This window comes from Chiloscyllium plagiosum, unplaced genomic scaffold (genome assembly GCF_037043375.1).
Source record: "Chiloscyllium plagiosum isolate Xiang-an unplaced genomic scaffold, Cpla_swu_hap1 HiC_scaffold_9, whole genome shotgun sequence".
In the NCBI taxonomy this organism is placed as follows: Eukaryota; Metazoa; Chordata; class Chondrichthyes; order Orectolobiformes; family Hemiscylliidae; genus Chiloscyllium; species Chiloscyllium plagiosum.
The window spans coordinates 28,072,181-28,088,983 of NW_028270147.1; the positions used below are offsets into that span (position 1 = coordinate 28,072,181).

The 16,803-nt window shown below is 40.3% G+C and overlaps 1 protein-coding gene across 1 annotated transcript in view; it reads left to right on the top strand.

Moving 5' to 3' along the window:
- The window catches only part of mpl (MPL proto-oncogene, thrombopoietin receptor), a 32,225-nt gene that overhangs the window by 2,479 nt on the left and 12,943 nt on the right, over nucleotides 1-16,803 (top strand). Inside the window, exons 2-8 of the mRNA XM_087990266.1 lie at nucleotides 1,200-1,326; nucleotides 3,460-3,638; nucleotides 6,009-6,166; nucleotides 8,186-8,345; nucleotides 8,615-8,723; nucleotides 10,342-10,517; nucleotides 11,461-11,609. Coding sequence (XP_087846392.1) covers nucleotides 1,200-1,326; nucleotides 3,460-3,638; nucleotides 6,009-6,166; nucleotides 8,186-8,345; nucleotides 8,615-8,723; nucleotides 10,342-10,517; nucleotides 11,461-11,609 — 1,058 coding nt within the window. The remainder of the gene's footprint in view (nucleotides 1-1,199; nucleotides 1,327-3,459; nucleotides 3,639-6,008; nucleotides 6,167-8,185; nucleotides 8,346-8,614; nucleotides 8,724-10,341; nucleotides 10,518-11,460; nucleotides 11,610-16,803) is intronic.

Below are 16,803 nucleotides of genomic sequence, written 5' to 3' on the forward strand. Positions count from 1 at the left end.
TCTACTGGTTACAACATAAATGTAAATGTTTTACCCAATTTCCAATAGGATCAATTGTATTCTTTATCTTTATTAGATTTATGATGGAAAGATCTGTTAACCAGTTTCTCTAATAACCAAGACATTTATTAACATGTTGCAGAAGCAGGACTTCTGCAACATGTTAATAAATCTGAATCAAACTCAGAGAATACCAGAGAAACTCAGCAGGTCTGGCAGCATCTATGGAGAGAGAAACAGAGATAATGTTTCAAATCCAGTATGCCTCTTCTTTATCATCAGTGTGATTAACATTCAGTTTTAAATAGGAAGATATAAATATTTAATCTCCTATCTAAACCCCAACATATATGTGTGCTTACTAATTAAAAGGAAAGAACTTTCTCTGCAGAGGTTGAGTTTGGAAAGAAACTCTTGCCCAACAACTATTAATTGTACAAGAAAAAAAAAGGATAAGCATTGAAATGTTGAAGATGGCTTTCAGTTGGCATCCTAGCACCTAAAGACAGCAGTATTGTTTAGAACTTTTTGGATATAGTACATTCAGGAATCATGAATTCAGAGGCTTTTAAGCAGAAAGCTGCATCAGCTTTGCAGGTCTCATACTGAACCCTGAAAGGGTTTCCTCAGGGAGGCAGAGGTTGAGTTGTTTAGCGTTGCTCTTTCAGTAAGCTTTGACCTACCTGAACTTCCAAAACAAATTAAAATAAAGCATTAAGCTCAGACGTTAGATTTTGAATAAATCCTGCAGTTAACTGAAAACATTTGACTTTAGTAAATTCAACAATTCAAATTCAAAGCTATTTAATTAGCTTAAACCCTGTGATTTCTAATAAGTGGTTTCAAAACAAAAGTGGCCCACTGCCCTTTCTATGACCTGTTAAAATGAACCATGTTCTGCTATCCTCTCAGTCTTTTCAAATTAACAATTGACCATAAACCTTTGAACATGAATCCTCAAAGTATATGCTGAAAACAACAAATACTGGAGATCAAGTTTGCTTTCTCTCCCTGGATGCTACCTGGCCTGCGGTGATCTCTAGCACTGACAGTTTTCTGTACAGATTCCAGCATCTGCAGTAATCTATTCCTCAAAATTAGTTATGCAACATCTTCATAATATCCAAACACTGAATGAGGTTATATGCAGATAAATATGTAATAAAATTAAAGACTGATGATTTATTTATTGCCTACAGGTACTACATCATTAATCTCACAAGCTGAAGAGCTGAAATGCTTTACTCAGATGTTAGATGACCTGACCTGTTTCTGGGATGACAGCATGGAGACAAATTCCACTTACAATTTCTTCTATAGCACTGAGTATGTCATTATTCTGTCACATTGGTATGCAGAGTGTTATTGAGGAAACTGCTTTCATTTTATTTTTCTAATCAACCTGTGCATAGACGTTATTATAAACCTCTGCAGCAAGTGGGACTCAAACCTAGGACTCTTGGTTTAGGGGTAGGGACTCTACCTCTGTACCCTAAGAGGGCCCCTCTTGGAAGTTGCTTTGTTGCTAATTGATTTACTAAATTGAGGCCACAACTGATCAGTGAGGGTTTCTGTTTATATAGTGTTGCAATTAACAGGCCATATTACAGCACCCTATCTGTTGATTGATAATGACAGCATTGCCAGTATACATGAACGGTGGCATCTTACTAGGTACACCCAATCAGACTTTGCCAGTAAATTATCATAATTGGCAAAAACTCTATCACGCAGTACCACATACAATCTGATTGGGAAGCTTCAGAGGAATTATCCAGTATAACATCTGGACAGACCTTTACATGTATTTATATCATAACAAGCTCGATACCTTCAGAGCAGCATGCAACAATGCCCTGTTCAACTAGATTCTTAGATGCAAATATAAAATACTGTGTATAGTGGGCCAGAGCCTATGTGGGAGTTTGATTAAGTTCAGATTAGATTTCTGTCATAATTTTGTCTGTTCCACTGTATTGTTAAATTTCTTAAGTATTATCAATCACCGACTGTACCCAACATGCCATGCTTACAGACAATGTCCAACATTAAATGTGATTCCACAATTGGATGCCACTTGCTAAATAATTATGAATGTGCTGAGGATTACACTGACAACCAAGTTAAGATTATTGGTTACAGTGGTGCATACTGGAAGCTATATATATTAATACACGGGACGTTGTTCTGTGCAAACAAAAAGGATATGTACACACCCTGTTCCTGTTTTATCTGACCAAAATGGGCAGCAGTCACTTACTAATTCATTCTTTATTTCAATGCCTTTATATCAGAGTCCACCCATCTGGTATGAATTTAAACAAAGTATGACAGTTAACTGTCAGTCACCATTTATCTAATACAATCCACATGGCAATGTCTATACCAATCAGAGGCCATTTGCAAATAAATCAGCATACTTTTCTCATACAGTATAAATGTTGTTCTCTTTATATTGGGATTCTTATGAATGTGTTGATGAATTCAAGAATGAAACGTTTCAATAAAATATGTTCTTTCTCAACAATGATTGAGATTTTTGTTATGCATTGGGGCAGCATGGTGGCTCACTGCTGCCTCATAGCGCCAGAGTCCTAGGTTCGATTCCAGCCTTGGGTGACTGTCTGTGTGGACTTTGCACATTCTCCCCATGTCTGCGTGGGTTTCCTCCGGGTGCTTCAATTTCCTCCCACATTCCAAAGATGTGCAGGGCAGGTGAATTGGCCATGCTAAATTGTCCAAACTTGTTAGGTATATTAGTCAGGGGGGGGTAGGTTACTCTCTGGAGGGTCAGTGTGGATTTGTTGGGCTGAAGGGCCTGTTTCCACACTGTAGGGAATCTAATAAACTAGAGTCAATTTTCTAACAACTGTCATTATAAGAAAAAAAATCAGATAGAGAGATTGAAAATGAGCTTCAGTGGAATGAAGGTCCTCATGCCTGAGGGTCCTCTCAAGCCTGGTTTAAATAATATAACACAGTGGTTCCTTTTTTTAGATTACAGCAATATTTTAGGCTATATTTAGGAGCATGATAGCAAAACGTCTAGCCACATGCAGGAGCTAAACAATAAGGTAAGACAATTAGTTCTCTGAAAAATTCATCTCAATATTTTGCTGGTGTATTCCAATTGGATCATTTTGATTTTGTGTGATGCACTGAAATTAACGACAACTTTAATAGAAATGAATAACATGAGAGATGTGAAATGGGCAGATGATGTATTAGTAACCCCCACAGTGTGGCACCAAGTGTATCTGAGCACTGACAGCAGCATATTTAAGTACAGTACACAGAAAGCTATCAAAGGTGATGACAGTTCTCCTCACTGTACAAAAGGGTCAGTGTCATAAGTTGAGCACAGCTGGTTTCCTTCATTTGCTCAAGGCAAAATTTTAACCTTGCTGTACATTGATAAAACTCTCAAGATTCCATGTGACCTGTCTTCTTCCTTTATAGCCAAAGCAGCCAGAAACCGTGTCACACAACCTCATACATGGTTCTTAGGAATACAACGCGATATGTTTGTGTTATCCCAGCAGAGGACATTCTGCTCTTTCAACCATTTGACATTGAACTAAGTGAATCATTTTCCAATGTGTCGAAAATCAGACAACTTGTATCAATTGAATCAGTTGGTGAGTGATGGTCTTTTTCTTCCTCTTCTTTCACTCAGTGAATACAGTCTGACACTACTGCAAATATTTTGTCAGATATTGCATTATCTCTGACAACAAGAAATTGGAACACTAAACATTTGATGTCTTATCATGAGCACCAGACAATTAATCTAAAGACCCAGGTAATGTTCTCGGGACTCAGCTTCAAATCTCACCATGGCAGATGGTGGAATTTGAATTCAGTTAAAATCTGGAATTAAGAGTCTAATGATGACCATGAATCCATTGTCATTGTTGGGACAAACCCACTTGGTTCATTAATATCCTTCAGGAAAGGAAACTGCCACTCTTACCTGGTCTGGACTACTTGTGACTCCAGACCCATAACAACATATTTGATTCTTAACTGCCCTTAGGGATGGGCAATAAATACTGGGCTGGCCAGCAAAGCTCTCAACCCATGGATGAAATAAACCATATTCATTTTATTTTGCTCATTTTCTGGCCATCATAAAGTTGGCTAAATGTGATCATCTTAAATACTATCAATGTCACTCTTACTTTAAATACAAGAACTTGTATTTATATAGTGTCTCTAATACTGTGCTTCACTAACAGAAGATCGCATAAACCACATAAGGTGATATTAAAGCAGATGACACAAAGATTAGACATAGAGATAGACTTTAAGAAACATCTTAAAAGAGGAAAGTGAATCTGAGAGGTAAGAGTTTTAGGGAGGAAATTCCAGAGTTTACAGCCTTGGCAGGTGAAGGCACAATCATCAATGTGAAGCAACTAAAATCGGATGCTCAAGCTGCCAGAATTACATGAGTGCAGGTAGTTTAACAGCTAACATGTGCAATATGTAAGCTGGATATGAGCAGCACCCTTTTGAATAACTTCAAGTCTACAGAGTATAGAACACGGAAGACCATCCAATAGCGCAATGGAAAAGTCAACTCTAGAATCAACAAGAGCACCAGAGAGGCAAAGACAGGGATGAATTTGGGTACTGATAAGAATGTGGAAATAGGCAACTTTAGAAATGGTGCAAATATATAGCTTGAAACCAATCTCAGTTGCAAATATGACACTAGGTTTGCAATTGCAAGCAGTATGGTTTAATCTCAAATAGTTGCCTAGAGGAAGGTTGGAGTCAGTCGTGAGGAAACATAGCTTACAGTCAAGTCTGAAGAAAATGGCATCAGTCTTCCCAATATTTAATTGGACAATATTTCTGCTTATCAAGTACTCGATGTCAACTGAGCAAGCTGTTAATTTAGCAACAGTGGAGATGTTGAAAGAGTTAGTACTGAGATAGAGCAGTGTAGCATCAGCACACATGTCAAAACTAAATTTGTGTTTTCAGATCATGCAACAGAGGAACCGAATATAGTTGGGAAAACAGAGGTGGTCCAGGATAGATCCTTGGGGCACAAGTGAGGCAACGATGCAGAAATGGGAAAAGAACACATTGCAAGGGATATTTTGACTATGCTTTGATAGATGAGAATGAAATCAGCTGAGTTAATTTTATCCACCTAGAGAGATGTTGGTGGGTTGTTGTGATCAACTGTCTCAAAGACTGAAACCAATTCAATAGGATGAGGAGGGAATGTTTATCTTTACCATAGTCATACTGCATGTCATTTTTGATTTTAATAAGAGTTGTTTCGGTAATGTGGCATAGGATTAGAGGGAATCAAGCATGGAATTCCAGGAAAGATAACATGAACAAGAAATTTGGAAAGGACTGAGATTTTAGAGATGCAATGCAGTTTGCAAGGATGGTGGGGTCAAGGATTATAATATTCTATTTGCAAAAAGCTGCAAATGTTTGATCTATGCCTAAGTGTTGCAAATAGGTGACATTACAAAATTTATGTAATTAGGGTTTGGTGCGTGTAAGGAGATAAGCAACAGTGCAGTGGCTCAGTGATTGGCGCTGCTGGTTCACAACCCCAAGGACCCAGGTTCAATCCTACCCTGAGTGTTCTACATGGAGTTTGCACACTCTTCCTGTAACTGCATAGCTTTCCTCTGGGTGCTCCAGTTTCCTCCCACAGTCAAAGGATGTGTGGGTTAGATGGATTCACCATGAGAAGTGCAGAGTTACAGGGGCAGGGTGGGAGGGATGCTCTTCAGGATGGCCAGTGTGGACTTGATGGGCTGAACAACCTGCTTCCACACTATACAGATTCTGTGATTACAAAATTTACATTCATGTTGTTATGAATGTAAATAATGAAAGAACATCACCAGAATGATTCTGGTGCAGCTATTCTCAAATATCTTTTGATTAACAATGTTCCTTGTAAGACAAGATTATTAACAAACTAAAACTGGTCATTTGTTTAAATATTGTCATTCTATCTCTTAACCCAGTTCTCCTAGGCCCACCTTCTAACCTGGCTGTGTATTTAAATGGAAAGCCACACCAGCTCCAGATCAATTGGATCCCACCAAGAAATCCAGATATAAATGAATTTCTAATATATGAGATTAGCTATTGGAAGGATAAATCTGGCCCTGCCTCAGAAAAGGTGAGTAAATCCAATGAGAGAAAAGTATTGTTTGCTTTGGCATATATATATATATATATATTCTTTTTTAAGAGTTTATTTGGTACATTAGCAGTAAGATGAAATCAAAAGCAACACTTTGCTTGTTCCTATTACCCTGATGCACTTTGTATGGTATGATGTAGTTATACTGCATGCAAAACAAAACTTTAATGTATCTAGGTACATGTGACCATAATAAATCAAATCAAATTAATAACGTTTCCAATCATGTCATGAAACTGACCTGATGTAACCTGGGAAGTTCCAAGATACCGTTACTATATTCACTATCATCCCTACATAAATCTTAGGAACACAGCACATTACACAGAAGGAGGACATTTAGTCCATTGGTAGAACAATGAAGCATCGCTGAGAAATTGAGACCGTAAAATCTTTAAAAATAGGATTTCAAATGGCTTGTTGTTTCTTGTTCTAAGGTAGTCAGTTCATCAGGTGATATTTAACTCTGGTTTCTTACTTCGCTGTTTACTCCCACCACTTTCCTACCCACATAAGCTTCTCTCTGCTTAGTGACGTTAATTCACAGTCACTTCTTTGTCATATTGCGTGAGGTGCAAAGTCAGTTATTTACATTATTCAGTTAGAGTTCAGTTCCAGTCTCATATTATAAGGATGGTGAAAGCTAGACTGGATACTAAATAAGACATAATACATACATAATTAGACACATACAAAGGCAGACTTGTTTATGGAGCAGCAAATGTTCAGATCTAATGACTTCAAACATGAGACAGAGGGTGGTGGTGAAGGATTGCCTTTCAGACTGGAGGCCTGTGACCAGCAGTGTACCACAAGGATCAGTGTTAGGTCCACTGCTTTTCATCATTTATATAAATGATTTGGATGTGACATAGGAGGTATAGTTAGTAAGTTTACTGATGACACCAAAATTGGAGGTGTAGTGGACAGCGAAGGCGGTTACCTCAGATTGCAACTGGATCTTGATCAGATGGGCCAATGGGCTGAGGATTGGCAGATGGGGTTTAATTTAGATAAATGCAAGGTGCTGCATTTTGGAAAAGCAAATCAGAACAGGGCTTATACACTGAAGGGTAAGGTCCCGTGGAGTTTTGCTAAACAAAGGGACCTTGGAGTGTAGGTTCATAGTCCCTTCGAAGTGGAGTCACAGGTAGATAGCACAGTGAAGAAGGCGTTTGGTATGCTTTCCTTTATTGGTCAGATTATTGAGTATAGGAGTTGGGTGGTCATGTTACAGCTGTACAGGACATTGGTTAGGGATCTTTTGGAATACTGTGTGCAATTCTGTTCTCCCTCTGATCGGAAGGATGTTGAAACTTGAAAGGTTTTAGGAAAGATTTACAAGGATATTGCCAGGGTTGGAGGGTTTGAGTTATAGGGAGAGGCTGAATAAGTGGAGCATTGGAGGCTGAGGGGTGACCTTATAGAGGTTTATAAAATCATGAGAGGCTTGACTAGGGTAAATAGACACCCCCTTTCCCTGGGGTGGTGAAATCAGAACTAGAAGGCATAGGTTTAGGGTGAGAAGGGAAAAATTTAAAAGGGACCTAAGGGGCAACTTTTTCACGTAAAGGGTGATGCATGTATGGAATGAGCCGCCAGAGAAAGTGGTGGAGTCTGATCCAATTACAACATGTAATGTTATATCCGGATGTGTATATGAGTAGGAAGGGTTTAACGGGATATAGACCAAGCGCTGGCAAATGGGACTAGATTAGGTTATGATATCTGCTCAGCATGGACGACTTGGACTGAAAGGTCTATTTCCGTGCTGTACATCTCTATGATTTTGTGACTCTATGACTGGCCTGGAGTCCACTGCAACAAATCACACAATCTCGGTGCTACAGTCAAACAGAGAGTATTTTCTTCTTTAATGCCAGTAGGAGGATCATGACCTAATCCCTTTGATGTGCACTGGATTAAAACCCTTGTTCTACAGGCTATTTTCTCTTTTAAGTGCTAAATTAATAGCTAACCAATCTTTTCTTTCAGAGAGAGACTGTTAATGCCAAACAGCAGCATGATCTTCAAAACTTAAAGGCGGGAATCAGGTATATGGTCCGACTGCGCACCAAACCTGATGGCATTTCGTTTGATGGGTTCTGGAGTGCCTGGTCAGATGCAGTATCAGCTGTAACTCCCTATTCTTCAGGTGACTTTAAAGCAAATTAATGCCAAGTATCGACACTCTTCAATCTCAATACGTGCGGTATACTATTAAAAAAGTGTCGACTTCCTCAGTCTTTTCAAAAAAGATTCTATGACGCCCCATAAATAATTACAAAATACATGCCTTTCTAACAGATATTTGTTTTACAATGTAAAAATACAATTGGGTTAAACTAACAAATGTATTTCATATTCTTTTTGCTTGCTGTGTTTCACCTGCTCATTGACCTATAATCTACCTTTTGCTTTCAGATGAAATACATTTACGATGTTCAACCTCTGATCTCCAGTACATAACCTGTCAGTGGAAAGTGAATAATACTGAGTCTGTTGCTCTTTATAGTTTGTACTACCAGACAAGGTAATTCTACTGTGCAAACATTGATGCTCCGGAAACCTTAAAGGTGACAGACACTTTCAAAGTTTTTGCAGTGGGTACAGGTTATGTGGGCTAGGGGTGCAATTGGGAGACTGACTGTAAAAGGGAAGGGAGGACATATGGAGAGTTCTCTACTAAAATCCATCAGCAATTTTTGGGGCAACCTAAAAAAAAATTGAATTGAAAAGTAAACAGAACAGATTTACAAAGATGTTGGCAGGGCTGAAGGGTTTGAGTTAGAAGGAGAGATTGGATAGGCTTGGACTCTTTTCACCCTCTGTAAGGGTGATCTTACAGAGGTTTGTAAAATCATGTGAGGCATAGGTAGCGTAAATACCAAAGGTCTTTTTCCCTTGGGTCAGGGAGTTCAAAACCAGAGGGCATAATTTTAAAGTGAGTGGAGAAAGATTTAAAAGGGACTGAGGGACAAGTTTTTCACACAGAGGGTGGTTCGTATGTGCAATGTACTGCTAGAGGAAGTGATAGATACAAGTACAGTTACAACATTTCAAAGACATTTAGTTAGGGACATGAAAAGAAAAGGCTTAAAGGAATTTGGGCCAAATGCAGGCAAATGGAATTAGTTTAATTTGGGAAACCAGGTTGGCATGGATGAGTTAGAGCAAAGGGTCTGTTTTCATGCTGTATGACTGCATTACTCTAGTCCAATTTCCAACAGCCAGCTCTGTAAATCAATTTTTCTTTAATCCCTATGCCATATGCTCCAAAGGTGCTACCATTACTTGTAGTCCAGATTAAAAATCTGCTTCAATGTAATTAGTTCCTTTACAGTACGTACATCAGTCCTAGATAAAGGCAAGAGAAGGCTCTAGATCGTTAAAAATCACACAATACCAGTTCACTACCACCTGATGAAGGAGCGTCGCTCTGAAAGCTACTGTGCTTCCAACTAAACCTGTTGGACTATAACCTGGTGTTGTGTGATTTTTAACTTTGTACACCCCAGTCCAACACCGGCACCTCCAAATCCAAATGGTTAGGGAGCCTAATTTCTGCAATTAAAGCATCTGGTGGAATATTTTCTATTGGAGCTGCAAGTCAGACTCGTATAGGTATGTGAAGAGGTATTTTGTGGTCAACAATGAAAGTTCATGTTATTAAAAATGACAACAGGTTTTCAGTGTGCCCTTGCAGAGTGCCAATCATGAATCCAGAGCATCCCCTTGTGGTCAGTGGCAAGTATAACTACAGTCTGAAAATACACAGCGGTACTTGAAACTCAGATGTCAAACTCACAATTGTTTTCAACCTGGAGAGGATTATGGAGGCCATTACAATGATTTACAACATGTTTTGAAATGCTAAGAACAGAGTTAAGAGGTATAAAGATGGGCAAATGCTCTTGCTGTGGTTTTTGTCCCAGTTGATCACACAGTTTTGCTGAACTTGACAACATTTGCTGTTTGCACCATCTCCTATTGCTGTGCATAGGCAGCTTGCACCAAATTACAATAAATGAAGAAGGTAGAGCAGGATAAGTGACTGGTCACTCATGTCATCAAAGTTTTGAAAGTTCGAAACATTTTCTGGTTTGCATTTTGCTGCCATTTATTGAACAAGTTCTTAATTTTTCTGTCAGGAAGGTGGAATGGAAAAAATGCAGCAATCAAAGAAATGCTACCACAAGTGATGCCGTCACATACCGCTGCACAATTGCAACATCAGAAGTCAATAAGACTGTTATTATCATTAATGCATCCTACCCAGATCATACACAGACGTTTTATAAAAAGCCTTTCAGGACTGAAAATGTTGGTAAGTGAGACAGAATTAGTTACCTTGGATACTATAATAACATTTTCCATAACCACACCTGTCTACAGTACATCTAATTACTGTAATCTCGTGGTCTTTGTTATGTAACCATCTCTCCTCCTTTCTCGCACACATAAACACCACTAAAGGAAGTAGACTTGTACCTAGATCTGCTTCTCAAATTGTCAAATGGAGAAGAACTTCATTTATGCCACATTCAAAAACTTAGCACATCCCAAACCAATTTACACCAAAGTGATACTTCTGAAGTTTAGCAATTTTGTAATTAGAAAGCAAAGATGTCAATTCACATGCAACGAGTTCCCACAAACAGTAATGAAATAAACTGACATTTATTTCGGGTAAAGCTTGGCCAGAGTACCAGAGAGGTTTCAGTTACTCTTCATCAAATAGCACTGAAGGATCTTTTACATCAACTTGAGAGTGTGAATGGGGTTTTTGTTACATACCTCATTTGAAAGATGGCACCTTAACAATCTTGTTTGTCAGTCTAGTTTTGTATGCGTGTGTGCGCGTGCATGCACATGCTCAACCCCACAACCTTTCTGACTCAGATTCTAGACTGCTACCAATTAAAGCAAATTGGATCCCACAGAATTAAAGAGCCACCAAGAATTCCTGAGTTAAAATTAGTGATTAACATTGATGAAAAAACATGCAAAAGTGGTACCTTTCTTGAAAGCTGGGTGTTATCTTTAACCACAGATAGCAACTAATATCCATTATAGTGGGTCTTTTTTTGTTTATTCATTCATGGGATGAGGGCTTTGTGGGCAAGCCAATGTAAGGATGGCAGTTTCCTTCCCTAAATGACATTAGTGAATCAGATGGGTTTTAAAAGAAAACTTCCAGAAACAGTTTCCTTCATTGATAGTATAATTATACTAATATGTATTTGTTACCTTTTATCTAAACCTCACAGTTCGTCCCAATCCCCCAAGAATTATAACAATTGATATCAACACAACTGGTGGGAAGTTACGTCTCTTTTGGGAGCCACCAATCAGGAAACTCCTGGGACAAATGATTTATCAGGTCAGATACTCTGAGGAAAATGGCACAGACTGGAAGGTGAGTGGGTGAATGTGGTGAATTGATAGACAACCAAAGAGCTAAGATTGTGGTCAGGCGGGTCCACAATCTTTCCACCATGGGCTAACAAGCCAAAATCTTCAGCAAGTAACCAATCAGGGCCATTAAAAGAACCAGTTAAAACAAATCTCCAAATGCCAACATCCTAGTCAGTATGTGAGCCCCCACTGAGGTAAAAATATAGACAAGGGATGGAGATGGACACCCAACAGCTTAGCAGAATGGAAGGTGCTGGTAGGGAGCCAGTGCTCCATCCACCAACAATGCTGTTCTGAGGATTATTCCTAATCTAAAATAAAACAACCTAACCTATGCACCCCTCAATTCACTGCTGTTCATGTCCATGTCCAGCAGTCGCTTAAATGTCCCTAATGGCACTACTTCCACCACTACCGCTGGCAATACATTCCATGTGTTCACAACTCTCTGTGTAAAGAACGTACCTCTGAAGTCTCCTCTATACCTTCCTCCTAATACCTTAAACGATGACCCGTCATGCCAATCAATTCTGCCCTGGGGAAACATCTCTGGCTATTGCCTCTATCCAAATCTCTCATTACCCTGTATACCTCGATCAGATCACCTCTCTTCCTCCTTCTCTCCAGAGAGAAAAGTCTGAGCTTAGTCAACCTCTCTTCGTAAGACAAGCCCTCCAGTCCAGGCAGCATCCTGGTAAACCTTCTTTGCACCCACTCCAAAGCCTCTGTATCTTTCCGATAATAGGGCGAACAGAACTGGACACAATATTCCAAGTATGGTCTCACCAGGGACTTCTAGAGCTGCAGCAAAACCTCGCGGCTCTTAAACACGATCCCCCTGTTAATGAAGGCCAAAACACCATATGCTTTCTTAACAACCCTATCTACTTTGAGGGATCTATCTACTTGAATACCAAGATCCCTCTGTTCCTCCACACAGCCAAGAATTCTGCCTTTAATCCTACATTCAGCATTCAAGTTTGACCTTCCAAAATGCATCACTTTGCATTTATCCAGGTTGAACTCCATCTGCCATTTCTCAGCCTGGCTCTGCATCCTGCCTATGTCATGCTGCAGCCTGCAATAGCCCTTGATATTATCAACGGCACCTCCAACCTTTGTGTCATATGCAAATTTACTAACCCACCCCTCAACCTCCTCATCCAAGTCATTTATAAAAACTACAAAGAGCAGCGGCCCAAGAACAGAGCCCTGCGGGACCCCACTCAACACTGACCTCCAGGCAGAATACTTTCCATCTACAACCACTCTCTGCCTTCTGTCATCCAACCAATTCTGAATCCAGATAGCCAAATATCCCTGTATCCCATACCTCCTGACATTATGAATGAGCCTGCCATGGGGAACCTTATTAAATGCCTTGCTGAAATCCATATACACCACATCCACTGCTCAACCTTCATTGACCTCTCTTGTCACATCCTCAAAGAACTCAATAAGATTTATGAGGCAAGACCTGCCCCTCACAAAGCCATACTGACTGCCTTTAATCACTCTATGCTTTTCCAAATAGTCATAAATCCTATCCCTCAGAATTCTTTCCAAAACCTTTCTAACCACAGATATAAGACTGACTGCTCTGTAATTGCCAGGGATTTCCCTATACCGCTTATTGAAAAGAGGAAGAACATTCACTTCCTCCAATCCTCCGGCACGAGTCCCGTGGAGAGTGAGGAAACAATGGTCTTTGCCAGTGGCTTGGCAACCCCCTTTCTCACTTGCCAGAGCAACCTAGGATACATCTGATCTGGCCCTGGGGACATATCAATCTTAATGTTTACCAAAATTTCCAGCACATCAATCTTGATCTGTTCAAGCTCCTTTCCCAGCTCCTCAAAGTTCTCATTCACAACAAAGTCCCTTTCCTTAGTGAAAACCAAAGCAAAAAACTTATTTAGGGCTTCCCCTATCTGCTCAGACTCCACGCACATGTTCCCTACACTATCGCTGACTGGCCCTACCTTCTCCCTGATCATGCTGTTATTCCTCATGTATGAGTAAAATGCCTTCTTCGTGCCACCCTCCTGCCTCTCCCCAGTCCATTTCTGAGCTCCTTTCTAGTAAGCCTGTATAACTCTAAAGCTGTGCTAGATCCTTGCTTCCTCCACCTTACATAAGCTGCCTTCTTCCTTTTGACAAGAATCTCCTCTGTTCTTCTCATCTAAGGCGCCTTAATCTTACCCCTTCTTGCCTGTCTCAGAGGAACAAATTTGTGCATCACTGGCAACAATTATTCCTTAAATAGTCACATGTCTGTTGTGCCCTTTCTGTGGAACAATTGCTCCCAATCTGTACTTCCCAACTCCTGTCTGATAGCGTCATAATTTCCTTTTCCGTAATTAAATACCTTCCCTTGGTAACTGCTCCTTTTTCTCTCCAAGGCTATGGTAAATGTGAGGCAGTTGTGGTCACTGTCACCAAAGTGGTCTCCCACAGCGAGAACTGACACCTGTCCTGGCTCATTGCCGAGCACTAAATCCAAAATGACTGCTCCCCTCGACAGCCTGTCCACATACTGAGTAAGGAAACCCTCCTGAACACACCTGACTAAAATGGCTCCATCCACACCATCTGCACTAAGGAGATTCCAGTCGATATTGGGAAAGTTGAAGTCACCCATAACAACAACCCTGCTACATCTGCATTTTTCCAAAATCTGCTGGCCTATGAGTTCTTCAATCTCCCTACTGCAATTAGGGTGTGTGTAAAAAATCCCCAATGAGGTGGCTGCTCCCTTGCTGTTCCTAACTTCCACCCATACTGACTCAGTAGACAAACCTTCCTCAACAATCTTCATTTCTGTAGCTGTGATGCACTCTCTGATTAGCAACGCTACACCACCTCCTCCTTTTCCACCCTCCCTGTTCTTTATAAACACTCTAAACCCTGGAACATCAAGCAACCATTCCTGCCCCTGTGAAACCCATGTCTCTGTTATGGCTTCAACATCGTAAGTCCAAGTATTGATCCATGCTCTAAGTTCAGCACTCTTATTTCTGACACTCCTTGCATTAAAGCAGACACACTTTAACTGATCCCTTTCCAATGAAAAGCCTTTCCAATAGATTCACCACATCCTGTCACTGCCCCATCTACAACTACCCTCTCTCAGATATATAGCTTTGCCCCCTGCCAAACTTGTTTAAACCCTCCCGAACCACACTAACAAATCTCCCACCCAGGACACCAAGGTAAAAAAACTCTTGCATTTGCTATTTTCATTGACATTTTTGGGACTGCTGATCATCCAACAATGGGGGGTTTGTCACTCCAACATGGTGGCCTTTTCTTTTACTTGAAATATATGGCCTTTTATGTGTGAAAACTGTTTTAAATCACCTCTCTATAGTACTTTCATCTTACCGAACCATCTCTTTTGGCCTACTTTAGTGAGGTCCACCTATGACTGTGAGGCTGACAATCTACAATATCTTGAGACTTTTATTAACCTTCCTGACTCAGATACCTGCTCACCATCCTCAAGTTTCTAGAGGTAACAAGCAAACTGACTGCCTCATCAAAAGTGGTCCTCATGTTTCCTACATTTCCAATGGCAGGATATGGACCACAAACAAAAGGTTCAGTGTTGTTGGTGGTGTCAATATACAAACATACAAAATAGAAGCAGACGTAGACCATTTGGCCCCTTGAGCCTGCTCCACCATTCGATAAGATTGTGACTGATTCTTTTGTGCTCCCAATTCCACCATTCCCCATAATCTTTGATTTCTAAGCACAACAAGAAACTATCTACATATGCCTTCAAAATGCTCAAGGAACCCGCCTCCAGTTCCTGCTGGGACAGAGTTCCAAAGTTGCGTAACCCTGTGAGGAAAATGTTCTTGTCTCCCTCCTAAAAGGGTATCCCCTAATTTCAAGACCTTGCCTCCCTGCTCTGGACTGACCCCACAAGAGGAAACCTCCTATGCACAACCACCTTGCAAAAACCATTCAGGGTCTTACATAATTCATACACTCTTCACTCTTTTGAACTTCAGCAGAAACAAGCCCACCACATTCATCTTATCATTATAAAAACAACCCACTCATTCTGGGCATCAATCTGGGAAGCATCCTTTGAATTGCCACCAATGCATAAATATCTATCCTTAAAACAGGAGACCAAAACTCCACAGTGTTCAAAAGCTGATCTCATTAATGTCCTGTACAACTGAAGTGTACCATCTTTATTTTTATGTTTAATTGCTCTAATAAAAAAGGATAGCAACCTATTAGTGTTCTTGATTACATACTCTACTTGCATACTAACCTTTAGTGATTCTAGCACTAGAACACCTAAGTCCCTCTGCATCTTAGAATCCCTCAGTCATTCTTCATTTAAGTGATACTCTGCTTTTTCAAACATCCTGCCAAAGTGATTCCACTTGCCAGATTTTGTCCATTCAATCATCTGATCTATATATGACTGCAACTTCCTTGTGTCATCTTCCTGTGAACATACTCTCCTATCTATCTTGGTATCCATCTGTATACCTGCTACCATGCCTTTGGTCCCCTCGTCTAAGTCATTGCTGTAAGTTGCAAAAGGTTGAGGCCCCAGCATTGACTCTTGTGGGATTGTTGTTGTCACATACCCCCAATCAGACAATGATCCATTTATGCCAGGCGAAAGTAGGACTGCAGATGCTGGAGATCAGAGTCTAGATTAGAATGGTGCTGGAAAAGCACAGCAGGTCAGGTTGTTCCTGATGACGGGCTCCTGCTTGAAACATCGATTTTCCTGCTCCTCCATTGCTGCCTGGCTTGCTGTGCTTTTCCAGCACCACTCTAATCTTGACCAAGATCCATTTATGCACACTTTCTGTTCTCTGCCAACCAGCAAGTCTTCGATCCGTGCTAATATGTCATCCTCTACACCATTATCTTATATTCTCCCAAATTCCATTTACTTCCTTTTTTTCCTTGTAATGCAGATTTATAGAAAATAATCAGTCACTAGCTAATCAGAGCAGGACTTCTACACTTAATGGTAAGATCCCGGGGAGTCCTGCTGAACAAAGAGACCTTGCGGTACAAGTTCATAGTTCCTTGAAAATGGATTCGCAGGTAGATGGGATAGTGAAGAAGGCGGAGAAAGTGAGGTCTGCAGATGCTGGAGATCAGAGCTGAAAATGTGTTGCTGGAAAAGCGCAGCAGGTCAGGCAGCATCCAGG